The sequence below is a fragment of the Diospyros lotus genome, chromosome 6 (genome assembly GCF_014633365.1).
Source record: "Diospyros lotus cultivar Yz01 chromosome 6, ASM1463336v1, whole genome shotgun sequence".
Classification (NCBI taxonomy): Eukaryota; Viridiplantae; Streptophyta; class Magnoliopsida; order Ericales; family Ebenaceae; genus Diospyros; species Diospyros lotus.
Genome location: NC_068343.1, coordinates 31,611,586 through 31,630,632, shown reverse-complemented (window position 1 = coordinate 31,630,632; position 19,047 = coordinate 31,611,586). Strand labels below are relative to the sequence as shown.

At 38.9% G+C, this 19,047-nt stretch overlaps 1 protein-coding gene across 1 annotated transcript in view; it reads right to left on the bottom strand.

Annotated features, from left to right (window-relative positions):
- LOC127803317 (uncharacterized) overlaps nucleotides 1-18,844 on the bottom strand; it is a 72,575-nt gene extending 53,731 nt beyond the window's left edge. The window contains exons 1-4 of the mRNA XM_052339443.1: nucleotides 18,508-18,844; nucleotides 16,861-17,007; nucleotides 16,556-16,670; nucleotides 16,362-16,456 (exon numbers count right to left, since the gene is read on the bottom strand). Of these exons, the coding sequence (XP_052195403.1) occupies nucleotides 16,362-16,456; nucleotides 16,556-16,670; nucleotides 16,861-17,007; nucleotides 18,508-18,717 (567 nt within the window). The 5' untranslated portion in view covers nucleotides 18,718-18,844. The remainder of the gene's footprint in view (nucleotides 1-16,361; nucleotides 16,457-16,555; nucleotides 16,671-16,860; nucleotides 17,008-18,507) is intronic.
- Between the last annotated feature and the right edge of the window lie 203 nt (nucleotides 18,845-19,047).

Genomic DNA, 19,047 nt, shown 5'->3' with positions numbered 1-19,047 from the left:
ACTCTTTGAGGTTGCCAATTTGCTTCTAGGAATAGTTATAGTCTTATCCATTTTGATTTTGTAGTACCTTATTTAGTTTTGATATTTACATCATGCTACTCCTTTTCCCATCCCACTTGTTAAATTGGGTTTGTAAAATGGGTAGGTTCTGAAGTTTAACAAAAAACCCTAACCCCGTAGTCAGTTTATGGGTCAATGCCTTGAATTGGTTGGCCAATTGTACCTTTCTTTCCATCCTAACCTGCTAGACATATTATTCGATCATACTCCAACATTATGAGATGCTAAGGATATATCGTCACACAATCTGTAAAACACAACATAATACAAAGGAGCTGAGTGTTAAAGTTTGCACTAAGATTAGTGCTACAGCATAAAATATCTACAAATCAAAGGAATCCAAGCCAATCAAAGCCCGGTAATTCAAAGTAGTTAGAAGTTGTAACAGTAGTTACCATTAATGGTAACTACTAGTTTATTTCTTATAAAACCCGCCTCTATCATTTGTAAATATACGCGGTTGAGTCTTTTTTTCTGTATCTTTTGTAATCGTGTACTAACAAAGAAAAGTCTACCAGATTAGCCTTTGTAATCTCTGAGTGATAGCTCGATCAAGAGCTGTGAGCGTTGTACCGATTGTATCTCAAGATAGTGGAAGATTAGCCCTTCTAATTTCAGTCTGGACGTAGGTTCACCAATAAATAGGTGATCCGAACCAACATAAAATCCTTAGCCTCTTGTGTGTGTGTGTTGTTCTTTCTATCCTATTTCCTATTATGTTCTTTCTGTGAGAGAGTTGTGCATTCTTGAGGGTTTGATTTTGTGTGGGGGACGCTTGGTTATTCAACAACCTAGTATCAAAGCAAGATTTACACAGTCAAGAATCGTCACAAGGTGAAGAATCAGAATTCCAATTCAAAGACATGGCTTCATCTTCCTCTGCTTCAAGATATGATATTGAGAAATTCGACGCGCAAAATGATTTTGCCCTCTGGAAGATGAAGATGTGTGCCCTTCTCGGGCCTAGAGGAAGCACTAGAGGGGGAAGCCAAGATGCCAAAGTCATATGCGGTAGATCAAAAGAAGGAAATCTAGAAGAAGGCCTACAACACACTAATTTTGAGTTTAGGCAACAAGGTGCTAAGCAAGGTTTCCAAGATGAAGACGACTGCAAAGATTTGGCTCAAATTGGAGAGCCTATACATGACAAAGTCCCTATCAAGCCAGTTATATCTAAAGGCAAGATTCTTTACTTTTAAAATGAATAATGAACAAAGGTTACAAGATCATATTGATGAGTTTAATAAACTCTGCTTAGATCTTGAGAATATAGATGTTAAGTATGAAGATGAGGACAAGGCATTGGTCTTGCTCCATTCTTTACCTAGATCATATGAAACCTTTGTTGATATCCAAAAGCACGATAGAGACACTCTGTCATTGAATGATGTAATAGGGGCCCTAAACTCTAAGGAATTGTAGTACAAAGTAGAAGGAAAACATTCTCTGAGAGATGCCCTTCTTGTAAAATTACAGACAGATAAAAAAGACCCTAGGGGAAGAGGTATGTCAAGATCAAGGTCAAGAACTAGAAAGAAAGTAATAAAGTGTTATTACTGCCATGAAGAAGGTTACATTAAGAAAAATTGCCCTAAGAAGAAAAAGGATTTTCAAGAAAGAAGTAATTCTGAGGGCAGAGTTTCTATATGTGAATTCGAGTATGATAGTGTAGATGCTTTGGTGGTATCAGAAAATGCTGAAAATGAGGTATGGATAATGGATTCAAGTTGTTCATACCACATGACACCAAAGAAGCATTGGTTCCTAAACTATCAAGAAATTAATGGAGGAAAAGTACTGCTAGGTAATGATCATGAATGCAGGGTGTTAAGGAATGGAGATATAAGATTAAAAATGCATGATGGTTCTTGTAGAACTCCATCATCGGTTAGGCATGTTCCAAAATTAAAGAGAAATATAATCTCTCTTGGAGAACTGAACAGATATGGCTATAATTTTAAAGGTGATGGACGATGGTGGAGTCTTAAGAATCTCAAGAGGATCCTTAATATGTATGAGAGCCTCATTACAGAATGGTATATACATTCTGCAAGCTACCACTTTGAGTAGGGAAGTTGCAGTTGCTGGTAGTAAAGCTCAAATACAGTCTAAGTTGTGGCATCTTAGTATGTCACACATTAGTGAACAAGGATTAAGAGAGCTATCAAAGCAAGGATTAAGAGAGCTATCAAAGCAAGGCATCCTAGGTAATGATCAGGTGGCAGGACTTGATAAGTGTGAGTCCTGCATTTTTGGCAAATCTGCTAAGGTGAAGTTTAGAAAGAAGGCAATACATTTCTCTAAGGCACCATTAGATTACATCCATTTAGACCTTTGGGGACCTGTTCAGACCCTATCTCATGGAAGTTCTAGGTATTTCCTCTTTATTATTGATGATTTTTCAAGAATGGTTTGGGTGTATGTCTCAAAATCAAAGGACCATACATTTGAGGCTTTTAAGACATGGAAGACTATGGTTGAAAATCAAAAAGGGAGAAACATTAAGACTATTAGGATTGACAATAGCCTAGAATTCTGCAATAGAGAATTTACACAATTATGTAATGAGAGTAGGATAGTAAGACACCTAACTACCCCTGGAAATCCAAAGCAGAATGGTTTGGCAGAGAAAATGAATAAGACTCTACTTGAAAGAGTAAGATGTATGCTATTTCATGCAAACTTACATAAGGCATTTTGGGGGGAAGCTGTGTCAACTGCAACATATGTGATTAATAGATCACCATCTGCTGCTACTAAGTTTAAAACCCCCTATGAAATGTGGACAAGTCACAAGCCAAGCTTAGATCACTTGCGAGTATTTGGATGCTTAGCCTATACTCATGTAAAGCAAGGTAAGCTAGAACCCAGAGCAAAGAAGTGTCTATTTATAGGTTATCCTACCGGTGTAAAGGGTTACAAATTGTGGAACATGGAGTCTAGATTACCAAGAACTATTGTGAGTAGGGATGTGACACTCAAAGGTTGGGTTCTCGTGAGTGGACACTTCAACCTCCTAGTCGTGCCCTCATCTAGGAAGTTGTGGGTGCTCCCACTATCAATCAAAATCAGGAGGCTACAGTCCTTCATCTTTTCCTCTAACTTGATTATCTTGTTATTAGTTACCCCCTTCAATGCATGTAGTGATATCTCTCCATTATCTTTTTTCCCCTAACTCCCCACACTCTTTAATCTCTTCTTCTTCCAGCCTTTCTCTAGTATCTCCTTCTAACAATAACAACTGGCGCTTGCATTGGTGCCCGGGATAATATTTATCCCTGCACCTAAAGCATAAACCAGGTTGTCTTCTCTGCTCATTGGGCCTTCGTCCTAAGCTGGATCCCCCCAAATTCTTCACCCTTGTGTTGCCTTTAATTAGCTCACGATTGTAGCCTTTTCCCCTCTAATTGAAAGTTCCCACTATAATAGCCTTTTATTGTTGTCTTTGCTTCCTCATCAAGGCATCCACCACCATCTCTTGTAGTCTTGCACTCTCTGCTGCATGTTCTATAGTTCAAGGCCTAATCATTTTCACCATGGGTCTTATATCATCGTTGAGGCCACTCAAGAAACTAGATACGAAATAGGCAAAGATGTGGGTTATGGTTAATCATTAAGGACCTTAGCTCATCAAACCTCCTTAGATAAGCCCTTATTTCTCCAACATGCCTTAGCTTGTTAAACTCTTCTATGATATCAAACATACTCCTCTCCCCAAACCTTTCACACAATTTATTAGAAAATTCCTCCCAAGTGTGATTCTCCCTCACTCTGGTCCACCCCTAGAACCAAGCATCAACCACATCATCAAAGTAGGTGACAGCTAAAGTCACTCTTCTCCCCTCTAGTATGTTATACCAGTCAAACATCCGCTCACATTTCCTCAACCACCACCTAGGGTTAGGCCCTTCAAACATAGGGATCTCCATCTGGGGCATGGGAAACTCCAGTGCTAAGGATTGCCATGGACCTCACGCCCTCTATCCATTATCGCTTCCACTTCTTCTTCCGGTTCGACCTCAATTTCAAAAGTCCCATTCATACGATTCATCCTATTGTTCTATAAAATCGGCTATGTTCTATCCCTAAGAGGAAAATCGGGAGCAATTCTTACCAAATTTTGGCAAGTAAACATCACCATAAATTGTTGTGGTTGTGCTCCCATTTCTTCTCTCATCTGCGTGATATCCTCCCACACTTGAGAGAGAGCGCCGTTAACCCCCCCGATTGAGCCTTCCACCTTGCAATCTATTGCCATGATCGCCTCATGGTTCCATTCAGACCCAAGCTCCAATTGGTCCACTTGGTTCTCGAACTCAAACATGGTCAAGTTGACCTGTTGCAGTTGTGACTCAAAGTTCTTCATGCAAGTTCCTTCTACCATCGCACCACCTTCCAAAAGAACTCAGGCCAAGAACGAGCTCTGAAACCAAATTATCACTACTAGGCCATGACAATGGTTGCTCCCCTAATTCGATATAAATTATGAAGAAATCTTCTTTTGGGAAGAATAATATTCCGTCAATTATACCCTTGAGAATGCCACAAATATATACAAAATGGATCCTAAGAATTCTCCTAAACTTTAGAGATTAGATTCCTACTTTGTAGGACAACATTACAACAACCTTAAATACAAAGAAATCTAATAAAAGCAAGATAAGATATAACAGTAATATAAATCAAGATAAATCATAGAGGATAGATTAGCCGATAACGAGCTTAGTAGCTTGGCAACTCAACCATTAGCTCGGCCTCCATCAGCTCGCAGATCGACCTTCCATCAGCTCGCCAGATCAGCCTTCCATTAGCTCGAAAGCTTGGCCTCATCAGCTCGGCAGTTCGGCCTCATTAGCTCGGTAGCTCAGCCTTCCATCAGCTCGGCCTCCCAACACTCCCCCTCAAGCTGAGGAATAGATACAAATCATTCCCAGCTTGCCAATTAGTAACTCGAACCCTGGCCTTGGAATAATTTTGTGAAAATATCAGCTACTTAATTAGTAGTTAGAATGTAGGATAAGCTGATTTCTCCTTCTTCAATTTCCCTCTTTGTAAAACTTCTGTCAATTCTTACATGTTTCATTCTATCATGCTGAACCGGATTTTTCACAATACTGATAGCAGACTTGCTATCACTATAAACTTTTGTTGATTGTGATAAGGATATCCCCAAGTCCTCCATTATCCTTTCTAGCCAAATAACTTCACATATCCCTTGAGCAATGGCACGAAATTCAACCTCGGCACTGCTTCGAACCACTACGGATTGCTTTTTACTTCTCCAAGTAACCACATTACCCCATAGCTTGGTGCAATAACCTGAAGTTAACTTGTTATCCTCACGTGAACCAGCACAATCAGCATCCACAAAACATTCAATTCTTCTTTAATTAGTTTTCCTGAACATCAGTCCTTTCCCAGTCGTCCCCTTGAGGTATCTTAGAACATGGAACGCTGCATTCATATGTTTTTGAGTAGGAGAATGCATGTATTGACTTATGACACTTACTGCATAGGCTATGTCTGGCCTTGTAAGTGACAAATAAATTAATCTACCAACCAAGCTTTGGTACATTTCTTTTTCAACAGGAGTATCTTCTTTTTCTTCGACATTCCAACCCTTTTCTAGAGGTGTACCAGCCGATCTGCATGCTAACATCCCAGTTTCCTGTAACAAATCAAGTGTGTACTTCCTTTGAGAGATGAATGGCCCTTCTTAACTCCGAGCTACCTCCATTCCCATAAAGTATCTCATGACTCCTAGGTCTTTCACTTCAAATTCAGTTTTTAATTGCTTCTTCAAATTTTCAATTTCCTGTAAGTCATCACCTGTCACAATAATGTCATCAACATAAATAATTAATATGACTTTTTTACCTTCTACTATAGACTTTATAAACAGGGTATGGTCAGCTTGCCCTTGCTTATATCCCAAATGATTGAGAGTCATGCTAAATTTCTTAAACCAAGCCCTTGGAGACTGCTTTAATCCATATAGGGATTTCTTTAATTTGCACACATTTCCACTGCCAATTTCTTGTTCAAATCCCTGGGGTATTCTCATATATATCTCCTCATCCAAGTCACCATTCAAAAAAGCATTTTTAATATTAAATTGAAATAGAGGCCAATCAAGATTAACAGAAGAGAGATTAATACCCGAATTGAGTTGAGTTTAGCCACAGGAGCAAAAGTCTCCTCATAGTCAATCCCATATGTTTGAGTAAACCCTTGTGCAACCAATCTTGCCTTGTATCTTTCAACACTTTCATCTGCATTATGTTTTACTATGAAAACCCATCTACAACCAACCATCCTTTTGTTTGAAGGCAGTTTAACAATCTCCCATGTGTTATTTTTCACCAAGGCACTCATCTCTTCCATAGCTGCAACTTTTCACTGAGGATCACTCATGGCCTCTTGAATATTCTTTGGAATGACAATGCTCTCAATACTTGCAACAAATCCCTTGTACTGGGGAGATAACTTAGCATAAGTCAAGTGATTAGACATAGGATACTTGACATAAGATCTTACCCCTTTCCTTAGAGCAATAGGCATAGCCCAATCCAAATTATCACTACTGGTAGACTCATTATCAATGTTGTTTTCTGATAGACCAGCATCTGGAAGTGATGATTGGTTTTGCTATCCCTCAGGATGGGCCTTTGAATGTCTAGAATACACTTGCAAAGGATTTTTAGCAGCTGAATATGGAGTTGGAACATGAGGTTCAGCTGTAGTTTCTGGCTGAGAGGATGGCGGAGAAGATGGAATAGGAGAAATAGGAGAAGAGCTTGAAGGATCTGCCCTTATGCTATCGGAACTTGAAGGCCTAACATGCGGAGAGGCCAGAAATTGTCCCCCTTGAGAGTATAAGGGAAGAGGAGCATCAAGGAAAGGAAAGGAAAGGAAATAGGATTAGGATCAAGGAAGGATGGAGATATAGCAACTGAAACTAGTGAGGGGTAAAATGATTGGTCTTCATAGAATGTGACATCGATGGAGACCAAGACTTGTCTTTTGAGAGGGTTATAGCATTTATAACCTTTTTGGGAGGGAGAGTACCTAATAAAGATACATTTAAGGGCCTTGGGGTCTAACTTTGTATGGTTAAGCTGATTATTGTGAACATACACCGGGCAGCCAAAAATTTTTGGAGGAAGAGAATGTAAATGGCTAACAGTTGGGTAGAGAGAACAAAGGACAGCAAGAGGGGTCTGAAAATTTAGGGGCTTTGAGGGAAGTCTATTGATCAAATATGCAGCTGTAAGGACTCCTTCCCCCCGATAGAAATGTGGAACATGGGTGGTGAACATCATAGCGCGAGCCATTTCTGGAAGATGGCGGTTTTTTCTTTCCACTACACCATTTTGCTGTGGTGTGTATGGACAAGAGCTTTGATGTAAAATGCCATGTTCGGAGAAATAATTGATAAGGTCATAAAAGAAATATTCTCGACCATTATCAGTACAAAGAATTTGGATGGAAGTTTGAAACATATTTAAGATAAGTTTGTGAAATTTCTTAAAAATGTTGCAGGCTTCAGATTTTTCCCTCATAAGGTACACCCAACATGCCCTAAAATGATCATCAATAAAGGTTATAAACCACTTAGAACCAGAAATATTAGGGGTTTTAAATGGTCCCCAAATATCACTATGAATTAAATGGAATGGTTTAGATGGCTTATAAGATTGAATTGGATGAGAAGAACGAGACTGTTTGGCAATGGTACACTGTTCACATGAGAAAGTTTGATTTTTATTGATGAAAAAATGTGAATACAAGAATTTAAGATAAGGAAAACTTGGGTGACCTAAATGATTATGCCATAACAAAATATTGGCATTGGTTGTAGCTGTCAAAACAACCTTATTTGTAGAAGAAAAAATCCTATCCTCTGTCAAATAATAAAGCCCATCCTTAGTTTTAGCATTGCCAATCGTCCTCCCTGATACTTGGTCCTAAAATAAGCAATATGAAGGAAAGAAGGTCACACAGCAATTGATATCTTAAGTAATCTTATGGACTGACAGTAAATTGCATCTTAAACCAGGAACATGTAGAACTGATTTAAGTTTTAAACCAGAAATACAAACTATTCCATGTCCTTTGGCTGAAGAGGTGGTGCCATCAGCCATTGAAATGTTTAGAGTTGTCACACAGGATGTATTCTGTCATTGAACTAGCTGAATATGCTATATGGTCGGAAGCACCCATATCTACTATCCATGTATTCTTAGAGAGTTTGCTGGAACTTGGAGAGTAATGGGGATTACCTTGTAAAGCAATAGCTGCCATGGGAGGACTTGGAGAGGATATACCTTGATTCAGCAACTTATACAAGGTTTGGATTTGCTCCTCTAATAGATTAAGGCTAGTACTGCTTCGTGCTTCCTTTGGTGCATCAGCTATGTAAGCAATCCTTTCACTCTCCTTTTTTCCTCTTGGCTTCCAGTTAGCTGGTTTCCCATGAATTTTCCAACATGTTTCTTTGGTATGATATGGCCTTTGACAATGGTCACACCACTGCTTCTCCCATCCTAGATTCCTTGGTTGACTCTCTTCTTGTTTAAAACTTGCTAAAGCAGAATTTTGGTGAGTTAAAGGGGACTCACCTTGCTGATTTAGCATTACCTTTCTTCGGTTTTCCTCCCTTCGAACCTCAGCAAAAACTTCTCGAAGTGAAGGCAGAGGTTTTGTACTCAAGATTCTGTCTCTTACTTCATCCAAATCATGGGTAAGACCATGTAGGAAATCAAACACCTGATCATTCTCAATCATCTTACTATATTTTGTACTATCTGCAGAACATTTCCAATTAATGGTGTAAAACAGATCCATCTCATGCCAAAGTTCAACCAAAACATTAAAGTAATCCATAACATTTAGATTACCTTGTCATGTGGTCCTACTGGCAGATCTAATCTCAAAGCATTGAGATGAGTTCTCCAAATCTAAGTACATATCTTGGACTGAATCCCATATCTCCTTTGTGGTTGTATAGAATAGGTAAGTTCTTCCTATTCTAGGCTCCATCGAATTGATCAGCCAGGCCATTATGGTGGAATTCTCGGCTTCCCAAGTACCATATGTGGTTGTTGTGCTCGGTGGAGAAGGAATAGAGCCTATTAAGTAACCAGCCTTGCTTTTTCCCTTGATAACCAGCATAACTGACTGAAACCATTCCCTAAAGTTACTCCCATTCAACTTATGGTAAGGAATCTGTATAGGAAAATGATCAATTGAGTTGCTGGAAAGAGAAGGATTGATCGGAGAACTTGTGGCAGAAGCCTCGATTAAAGTGGGATTAGGTTGAGTATCAGCCATTGATGAAACAGGGTGTAGATTGATGAAGTGTGGACGGAAAAATATAATAGAGGTTGTTTTAGGATCGAAGAGCAAGCTCTGATACCATGAAGAAATCTTCTTTTGGGAAGAATAATACTCTGTCAATTATTCCCTTGAGAATACCACAAATATATACACAATGGATCCTAAGAATTCTCCTAAATTTTAGAGATTAGATTCCTACTTTGTAGGACTAGATTACAACAACCTTAAATACAAACAAATCTAATAAAAGCAAGATAAGATATAACAGTAATATAAATCAAGATAAATCATAGAGGATAAATTAACTAATAACGAGCTTAGTAGCTCGGCCACTCGACCATTAGCTCGACCTCCATCAGCTCGTAGATCGGCCTTCCATTAGCTCACCAGATCGGCCTTCCATCAGCTCAGAAGCTTGGCCTCGTCAGCTTGGCCTTTCATTAGCTCGGCAGTTCAGCCTCATTAGCTCGGCAGTTCAGCCTCATTAGCTCGGCAGCTCAGCCTTCCATCAGCTCGGTAGCTCGGCCTCATCAGCTCAGCAGCTCGGCCTTCCATCAGCTCGGCCTCCCAACAAATTAAAAGGATACAACACGGGAGAAACAAAGTAGAACAGAGAGAAGAAAGAAAGAGAGAAGAGAGAGAGTTGGGGAGAGATGAGAGAAGGTTGAGGAAGAATCTAGAATTGTTTCTTTGATATTCGATGATCTCTTCTGAGAGAGCCTTGGGGAGTATATACATCCTGACAAGGGACGCTGCCACAGCAAATCCTATCCCCCTTATAGTTGTAACAACCGCATTTGTCCTATTCTAGCCCTTACACATGGATACCCTCTAGGCTAACAAACTCATTCAACAAAATTATAGCAGTAAAAGAAATAACAAAAATTATAGCAGTAAAAGAAAAAGCAAAAGTTACAGCAATAGAAATCAAAGTTTCTATAACTAAGGGCGCATCTCGTGACAAGTAGTTACAATATTTCTGTCTTGAGAATATATTTTTTGACTCATGTGAATATATTCTAATACTTTCAATTATGGTGAGAAGACTCCCCATATATCATGATATGTATATATTTTTTGTTCTCTTAATTCATGTATGATTTAGATTTATTTTCTCAAAGCAGGTCAATTTACTCCTTATAGAGTTAAGCCAAGTCATGCATATTCAAGCAACATAGCTTGTTTACATGTATTGTACATGACACATGTATATTCCCATGTTTTATACACTCAGTTAACTTAGCAGGCTGGTTATTTCCACTATTGGGACCCACTCCCACATCAGGATCAGGCACTAGTTAAGGACCCACATTTTCCAGGTCATGACAGTATCTTTAAGTTGTAAGGGCTTGAGAGAAGATAAGACCATAGGTATAAATGTTTGACGAACTAGAATTCATGTAGTCAACCCCTAAAATGGAATGCTAAATCCTGATATTTTGTTGTTACATACTTTCTTTTGAAGCTCCCTCTAAGTTGCCTGTTGTTCAGTCCCCACTCCTAAAAGCTTGAGATGTTAAAAAAGGTGTGTTGACAATTTCAACCAAGGTTTGCAACACTCCACTTAACATGTAATAACATCGAGAGGAAAAGAATTCAACAACACATACCACATTTGTAACAACTCCCCTTGATATGCAGTAACATAGTTGCCCATGGACAAACTTAAATAAGGCACATTAAAATGCAAAACAAGCGTACAGAACAAGTATAAATAATGGAAAACAAACATATAAATAACAAGACTTGAACCCAATGTCATGTACCTAGGAGTATAGGAGGGTCAATGCTATAATAGGAATATAATAAAGGGGATAATCTTGTAATAGGTTTATAATAACTGTGAGGATATATTTTCAGCAAGTGGTTAGGCTGTTAAAAGACAAAGATGGCTATATAAGGCTGTTGTTAGGGGTTTGTTCGCATGCTTGAATTGAAGAATGAATTTCAAACTCTATTCTCTCTTAATTCTCTCTCTCGGTTCTTCTTCTCTTTCCTCCCCATTTCTCTCTATTTCAGTTCTATATCTCCTGCCCTTTTTGCTTTCTCTTTCCTAAATCCCTCTAAATTCCTATCACAACCCTAGCCAAACTCTAGGGCTATGACAATTGGTATCAGAGCAATGTTCCTTGGCTAAATTCCTGCAATTGGTAGTAGTTAATTTCGACGACTCTCGGTGGAATAAATAGGGCAAAGCCTTCGAGTGATTCCAGCAAACACAAGGATTCCAACAAGTTCCACTGATTACGATGTGATTGGCGAGTGCAAGCATCCGAAGAGAATCAAGATCGGTTCAAGAATCCAGGTGAACTCCAACCAGTGGTCAGTGATTGGGTGGGAACTCCATTGGCAATCTTGAATTCACTTTGATCGTGAGTAGATAACGAGAAGGAAGACGCGAGCGAAGCAGAACCTCAAGCGATTTTCGGCGAGCCAAATCAGCGTTGATCGAATGAGGAGCTAATATTTGTCATCGATCCAGTTAATAGAGGTACATAGTTGAACCAGTAACTGGAATTGAACTTGGAAAATTGAAGGTGGAGCGAGTCGAGCACCTCTAGATTCGATTCTTGAAAGGCGAAGTAGAGCAAAGCAAGTTCGGCTTGAAGCGGAATAGTGCTTGCAATTCGCCATCCCAGAATCAATTTTAGACAAGGAGCGAATTTAGGAAGTTGAGCTATAAATGACTCTCAGCTGTGAGATACAAGGCGGAATTTAGAGACAAATCTGAACAAATCTCCAGCGATCGTCCTCCTCTACTCATTCGTCATTCCCAATCACCTCACGGTCAGCAATTCCAGTGGTGTGATTACGATCCATATTGTGGAGGCAGTGAAGGCGACCCTGGTTTTGGGAGACAGGCTTGATAAAGACGACTCATAGGGAAGTCCAATTGATCAAAATTTCCAGATGAAGAAGGCCATCCCAACCTTGAAGTTGTTCGCAGGAGAATTTCGAAGAAGCAGTCGAGGTGATCACTGAAGGAGGAGTGAGGTAGGTGAAACTTATAGAGCCTGGCGGAATCTTGATTTTGCTGTGGTGAATTGCGAAATTGATTCCGACGCACAAGGAGGAGAGGTCGGCTCGGATCTAAAGGAGAAGTAGGAGGAGTGGCTTTCGATGAGTTCCGTTGAACATTCTTAGCCGTCGATCTCTTTGCTGAGGAAAGATAGAAGGTTCGACTGTGAAGGCGGGGCAGCAGTTTGATTCGCTGCTACTTTCCGAGCTGTTGCAGTAGCAATTTAGGAAGACAACCTCAGTCATTATCGAAACTGATCGAGTGGTAATTTAGGAGATTCCAATTAGAAGTCCGACAACGCATACCAGCAAATCAGAGACAAGAATTCCACGGGCAGTGAATTGCGTTTGAGATGATTCTAACTAAGAACCCGATTAGTTCACGGAAGAGTTGAATTAAGGATGTATCAAGCTCCTATGCCTTGGCCTTTGACTTGTCCTGCTCTTGAGATTTATGCCATGACGGATAGCTTGCGTATGAAACAATTGAAGTCTCCTCTGCAGCAGAAGGATGCTGCATTTTCAGTGGGATACAACAGAAAAAGTGAAGAGTTTGGGCTGAATCATGAGGCACAGAAACGGACATTAGACCCTTGGGTTAGCAAAATGTGTGAGGAAATTGGTTGTGTAATACGAGAAGAGCTTCAAGAGTTTGCAAAGGAGTATAAGTACAAGTTTCCAACAGAATTCTTCGACAAACCGAGAAGGAATGTTGCAGATGATCATTCTGAAAATTCTAACAAAAAAAGGATGGATTCTGACAACCATTCAGTAGGAGTGAATCCCAGAAAGCTAAAAGAAGAAGATATTGCTGATGTGGAGGAGGAAAATGTTGAGAGTGAGCTTCAGAAAAATTCCAATGAACGAGACGAAGATGTGGCAGAATTACCCACAGGGGCAGATGGTTTAATTGTTGGGGAACCTCAATACAATGATAGGAATTATAGCATTGAGACATCAAAGCTTGGTTATCATGACTCTGTTGAACCTCCTTCCTTATCTTGTCAGAAGCTTGGTGTGAAAATGGATGGAAGAATAGGAACAAAAGACAGAAATTCAGTTGCTTCATCGGCCCTAGGGAAACCGAGGTCAGTGGAATCCCAGATGGTGAAGTTTTTTAAACTTTCTGATCCAGGTAGCCATCCTATTGGTGCTGCTACGTCTCACTATGAGGAAGAGGAACCTTTTGAATCCCTTGAGGGAATTGAGGCACAAACTATTGGAAAAACTTTCCCTAATGGCAATGACGTACTGTCGGGGGTGACTGATGGGGTTGACTATGTGCCCCAATCTAAGGCTGGAGATGATACTAAAGATTTAGATTTTTTTGGCAGTGTTGGAGAATTGGACTTGGGGAAAAATAGCTTCCCTTCAGGACTAGGAGATACTAAAGTTTTTGAAGGATACCCTTATTGTCATTCTGGAGGATCTATTAGTTTGATTTATGGGAAACATCCTCATGGGGAACAACCATCTCGAACTCTATTCATAAGAAACATAAACAACAATGTTGAGGACTCTAAGCTTCGGTCTACTATTCCATCAAGTACTCAGACTGAATCTGAAGTCATTGAGGTCAATCTGGTTGCCCCTATTGAAGTGCTGGTCCAAGTTATGTCGATGACGATTCTTGGAAACCTAAGAACAAAGAAGAAGAAGCCTAGAAGGAGAAAGAGGGAAAAAGAGATTGAACAGAAAATGAAGGTGGGAGTTGGATGAAGATAGAGAAGTGGCTCAACGATAATAAGTTTCCTGGGGACAAGAAACTTTAAGGCGGGGGAATTGTCATGTACCTAGGAGTATAGGAAGGTCAATGCTGTAATAAGAATATAATAAAGGGGGTAATCTTGTAATAGGTTTATAATAACTGTGAGGATATATTTTCAGCAAGTGGTTAGGCTGTTAGAAGACAAAGATGGCTATATAAGGCTGTTGTTAGGGGTTTGTTCGCATGCTTGAATTGAAGAATGAATTTCAAACTCTATTCTCTCTTAATTCTCTCTCTCGGTTCTTCTTCTCTTTCCACCCCATTTCTCTCTGTTTCAATTCTATATCTCCCTCCCTTTCTGCTTTCTCTTTCCTAAATCCCTCTAAATTCCTATCACAACCCTAGCCAAACCCTAGGGCTGTGACACCCAACAACTCTTGAAATAAGACCTCTAATACCAATTAACTTACCACAAGAGCTAAAAATTTTAAACCGTTAGGAATAGGGCCCAGCATTATATATTATGCTTTCTAAACGCATTAGTTTAGCTAAGAGTGAGATCACCCCAGTAAGGTCCATACAGAACCCCAATTTTCTTTCAAACTCTTTGGTATCTAAACTTATTTCCATGGGAACTATACTTACCTACAAGTTTTAGGAACACTCAATTTCAAATATATTTCCATAGAAATTCAACTTAATCCTTACAATGAAATTTATTGCAATACTACTATGATAGTGCAACTAATATCCATGTTCCCTTTCCCAATGGCTTTCAAAGGAAATACTATTCTCATGCATATTAGGTCCTAGCATAATTTTTTTATTCTCTCTCACAATTTTCTTTTCTTTTACATTTTTTTTATACTAGAAACTCCAAATGATAATGGAAACCAAAAAAAAAAAAAAAAAGGAAAAGGATCAATATGTACTACCCTTTCTTGCAAAGAAGTTAACAACAAGGTCATCACAAAGACAAGGAAGAAAACATAACTAAGCAAAAAGGTCCAAACTTCAAGATGTTTTCTTTTCAATTGCTAGCACAAAAACGTTATCAAAAAGTTCCAAAAACACTATGACTCACGCTCAAAGTATTTTTTAATTGATTAAAAAATACAAAAAAATTAAACTGTTAGGAAGTAAATAAGAAAACCAAAATCCTATAAAGTAAATAAGCTTATAATGCAGATAGTCATGGAGATATGCTCAATCCACAAAGGGAGAGCTCATGGAGCAACCTAAGTACCATTTGGAAACCACGTATAGGCATTTGTTATCTCAAAGTGATACAAATACCCACTTTTACTAATTTACTGTGATGTAATATAAAAGAGGCAACTTAGTAAACAAGGATAATGTGAAGCAACACAACACAAGCAAGTAGATAGTCAATAAAATATTTTCAACAGCTTGACCAATATGGTTGAGAGATATCATGTGATGATACCATCAACTATTCGATGAAATACTTTCTTCCACATGGAAAATATGTATTCACATATAATTTCCAGACAGTTGCCAATGTATAGTTGTCGAGAGTGAAATTGCTTGTTCAAGTCTCAGTTATTTTAATCCAACAATGATCAATCCAGTTCTGCCAGGCCCCCACATATGGACCAATGGTAAAGGCATCTGCTTTTTAACAAATATCATTTATATTATCCTTTCGATACATGTATATGCATGTAGCAAAGTTACTGCAAGAGACAAATCCAAATACCGACATGATCCATTAAGAGAAAATATAGGTCAAGAAATTCTCGGCTACCATATTAGAAGCTTTTTTGAGAAAATTAAATCCATAAAAAAGGCAAGGATGAGTTTTTTAGTACGTCAAAAACCAGGACCTTAACCATGCAACTATACATCAGAATAAATTGATCCAAGTTTAAACTGCTTACCAGCATGATTAACAACTTAGTGGTACAATAAATGGAATCCAACCCCTCAATTGCCCAATTTGATACAAAATAAGATGCAGAAAGAATCACCTCATACCCTCAGATAACTTGGGAAGGCTCCTCTTTGGTGAGTTGAAAACATCAAGTTATACCAATTGCAAACAAACAAATAGTTGACTGCTTCACCAAATTCAAGTATAAAAACTGACAGAAACTGACATTTCACAGTGAAACATCAAAGATATTCATCTAAGACTGAATGTTAAGCATATGAAGATTGATACCCACAAGGGAGATTTTCAATAGGTTACAGAGCAGTTTATACAAGGACAAACCTCAGATATTGTTGCGTCCTGACCGGAGCCTTTGGAATCTCCCAACAAACTTCTCCGTTTATCAGTTCTTGACTTGGGCAGGAATGTCACAACAGCTGAGATCAAGGGAAAGAGAATATCTTAAAATTAGATGTTTTGTGCATCAACAACCATTGAAAAGTTTGACAGGAAATTAACAAGAGAAACAATCTTACGGTGAGTCCTTCCAAAAGCAGCCAACGGCTGGTACTCAGGATCACTGGGGTCAGGTGGGTAACCAGAACGGGTAAAGAACACATGAGCATAAAGACTGCCATTGTGCTTCACCGCCTGAGAGCAGAAGACCAAAAAGAACTTGATGTCAGCATCAGAAAAAAAAAAAACACACACACACACACACACAACCAAATTATCCAGATATATTAAAGAATCCCATGTGTGTGCAAGTGTGAATGCCAAATCCTAACTGCTAAGAACTTAAGTATAACACATGAGAAGTATTACTGCAAAAACATGGTACCTCAGATGGATAATAGTTGGCAGACAGAGACCTGGTACTTTCCGGTCCCCAAACAGCATAAGGTATATTTGTCTCATGCCAAATAAGTGCTTTTTCATTACCAAAGTCATTGAACCTTTCATGTTCAGAAAGATAAACCCACATGTCCTGAACAAAGGTAACGTAGCAGTTTAAAATTTGGGGAAGCACGATGAGGAAGAGGCCAGAGAGGTAAATCAGAATAAGGAGTAACCCGCAGCAATCCCAGCAGAGAGATTAATTTCAAATTATGCTCCAGTCAAAATTTTCTTCCAGCACAACAGTATGATTTTCTCTATATATATTAGCACAAGTTGCCATGTCACCAATATTCAGCTAGCACTCAATTTTTTTTCTACATACCACCCAGTAACATTTGCATAATGAAAAAATGCAAGTGCACGTGCGTTTGTCCAGTTATAGTATGCAGAGAGAACATAGATCTTCCTTCAATATTGTTCTAAAATCATCATATCCTAAAAGAATACGACTAATCCACATGCACACAGCACCTTAGCTTAACACATTGCTTCTTAAAGGGTCAATAATCCAAAATTTCAATAACTTAACCTGGTAAATGACAATGTCAAAAGGAACATAAAAGCTTTAATCAAAGGAGGGAATGAGCATTGGCAAGAAATGTTTCTGAAAGCTAGATTTTCCAGATTGTAAGTAACCTTACTTCCCAATCTTCTTAACTTACCTCAGTTATTCAACTCCTTTTTACGTGTGTACCTAATATCATTAAGACAAAACTGCCTAAGAGGGCTAATTGCCCCACTATTTCCAGACCAAATTAGAAGAGAGAAGACATATAGAAACCATTACCTTTTAGATGAAGATCTGATAAAGTTCACTCTCACAGTAGGTCCACGTGCAAAATATGTCATTATATATTTGGAAGTATGATAATAAGTGTTTGTCATATACAGGGGGGCAATCAAAAAATTGAATAACCAATTGTAAAGAATTTGCACACCAGACCATACAAGCGACTTTTTCCATTACTATTTCTTAAGTTAGGACAATGAAGTTATCTAAGGATCGTTATGTTACAAGATGATCTGAGTTTATGGTTAAACATATACTTTTAATTGCAATACTTACTATCAAAATATAGAATATAGACCAACTGCTTGTGAGTTACTCAAATATATCTTCCTAAATTTAAGAAAATGTACTTTTTGAGTCAAGAAAGTGGCAAGGGAAACGATCAATAACGCAAAAATATATTAAACTATGCTTCAATAAAAACAGCAGGTTGTTAGATTAGTAAACTAACAAGTTGATATGCACCAATTTTACAAGCTAGGTATCTCCTATTCAAACTATCTCCCAGATGGGTCATATTGCTACTACAGTAATAAAAATACAAGTATAGTTTAGGTCGAAGCAGATAATGGATTTCATCAATTAAAAGGAATTTTCAAATTGAACGACCCGAGAAACGTCTATATATACGGTTGATATATAAAACATGTGGAAAAAACTATAAATAGTTAGAAGGAAAACTCATAAATTTGCAACGGAATCTAATTGCGATTCCAAGAGAAAAGCAATTGTGAATAGGGAAAATTTTGACGGACCATAGAGTAGGAGAATAGAAGAACACTCGCGGGGAATACGAACCAGGGATTCACCCTTGTGGAAGAGATTAGAGATCTGAACAGAAGGATCAAGGGTCTTCTTAGGAGCGAAGAATTTGGACGCAAAGTACCAAAAGACTGCTATTCGTATGACTCCGGTTATTGTCTGGCCAAAACCCCCCGCTGGCTGCGGCTGCTGCTGCTGTTGCCTCCCTCCGCCTCCTGCCGCTGCTGCAGCCACCGGCTGCGCCATGCTCCCGAAGATTTCTCCGCCCCTATGGATTGGAAACCGTCCGATAAAAAACGACGCAGAGAGAACCAAACAACACAGGAACAGTTTTGCTTTTTCTGCTTTTCTATTGGAATCTGACAAATAGCGGCCCCCCCGAGCCCCCAACTCCAAGTTGGACACTACCAACGAAGGCTACTATCTACCGTACCCTTGGCCTTGGGTTGTTTTTCTACCGTAGATCTGCCCCTACAAAACCTCAGCCGTTGGATTCCATCAAGTGGTAAATTATTCAATCTGTAATGGCCACAAGTATAACTCATGGAACTTAATCGATTACTTCCGTTGGTTTAT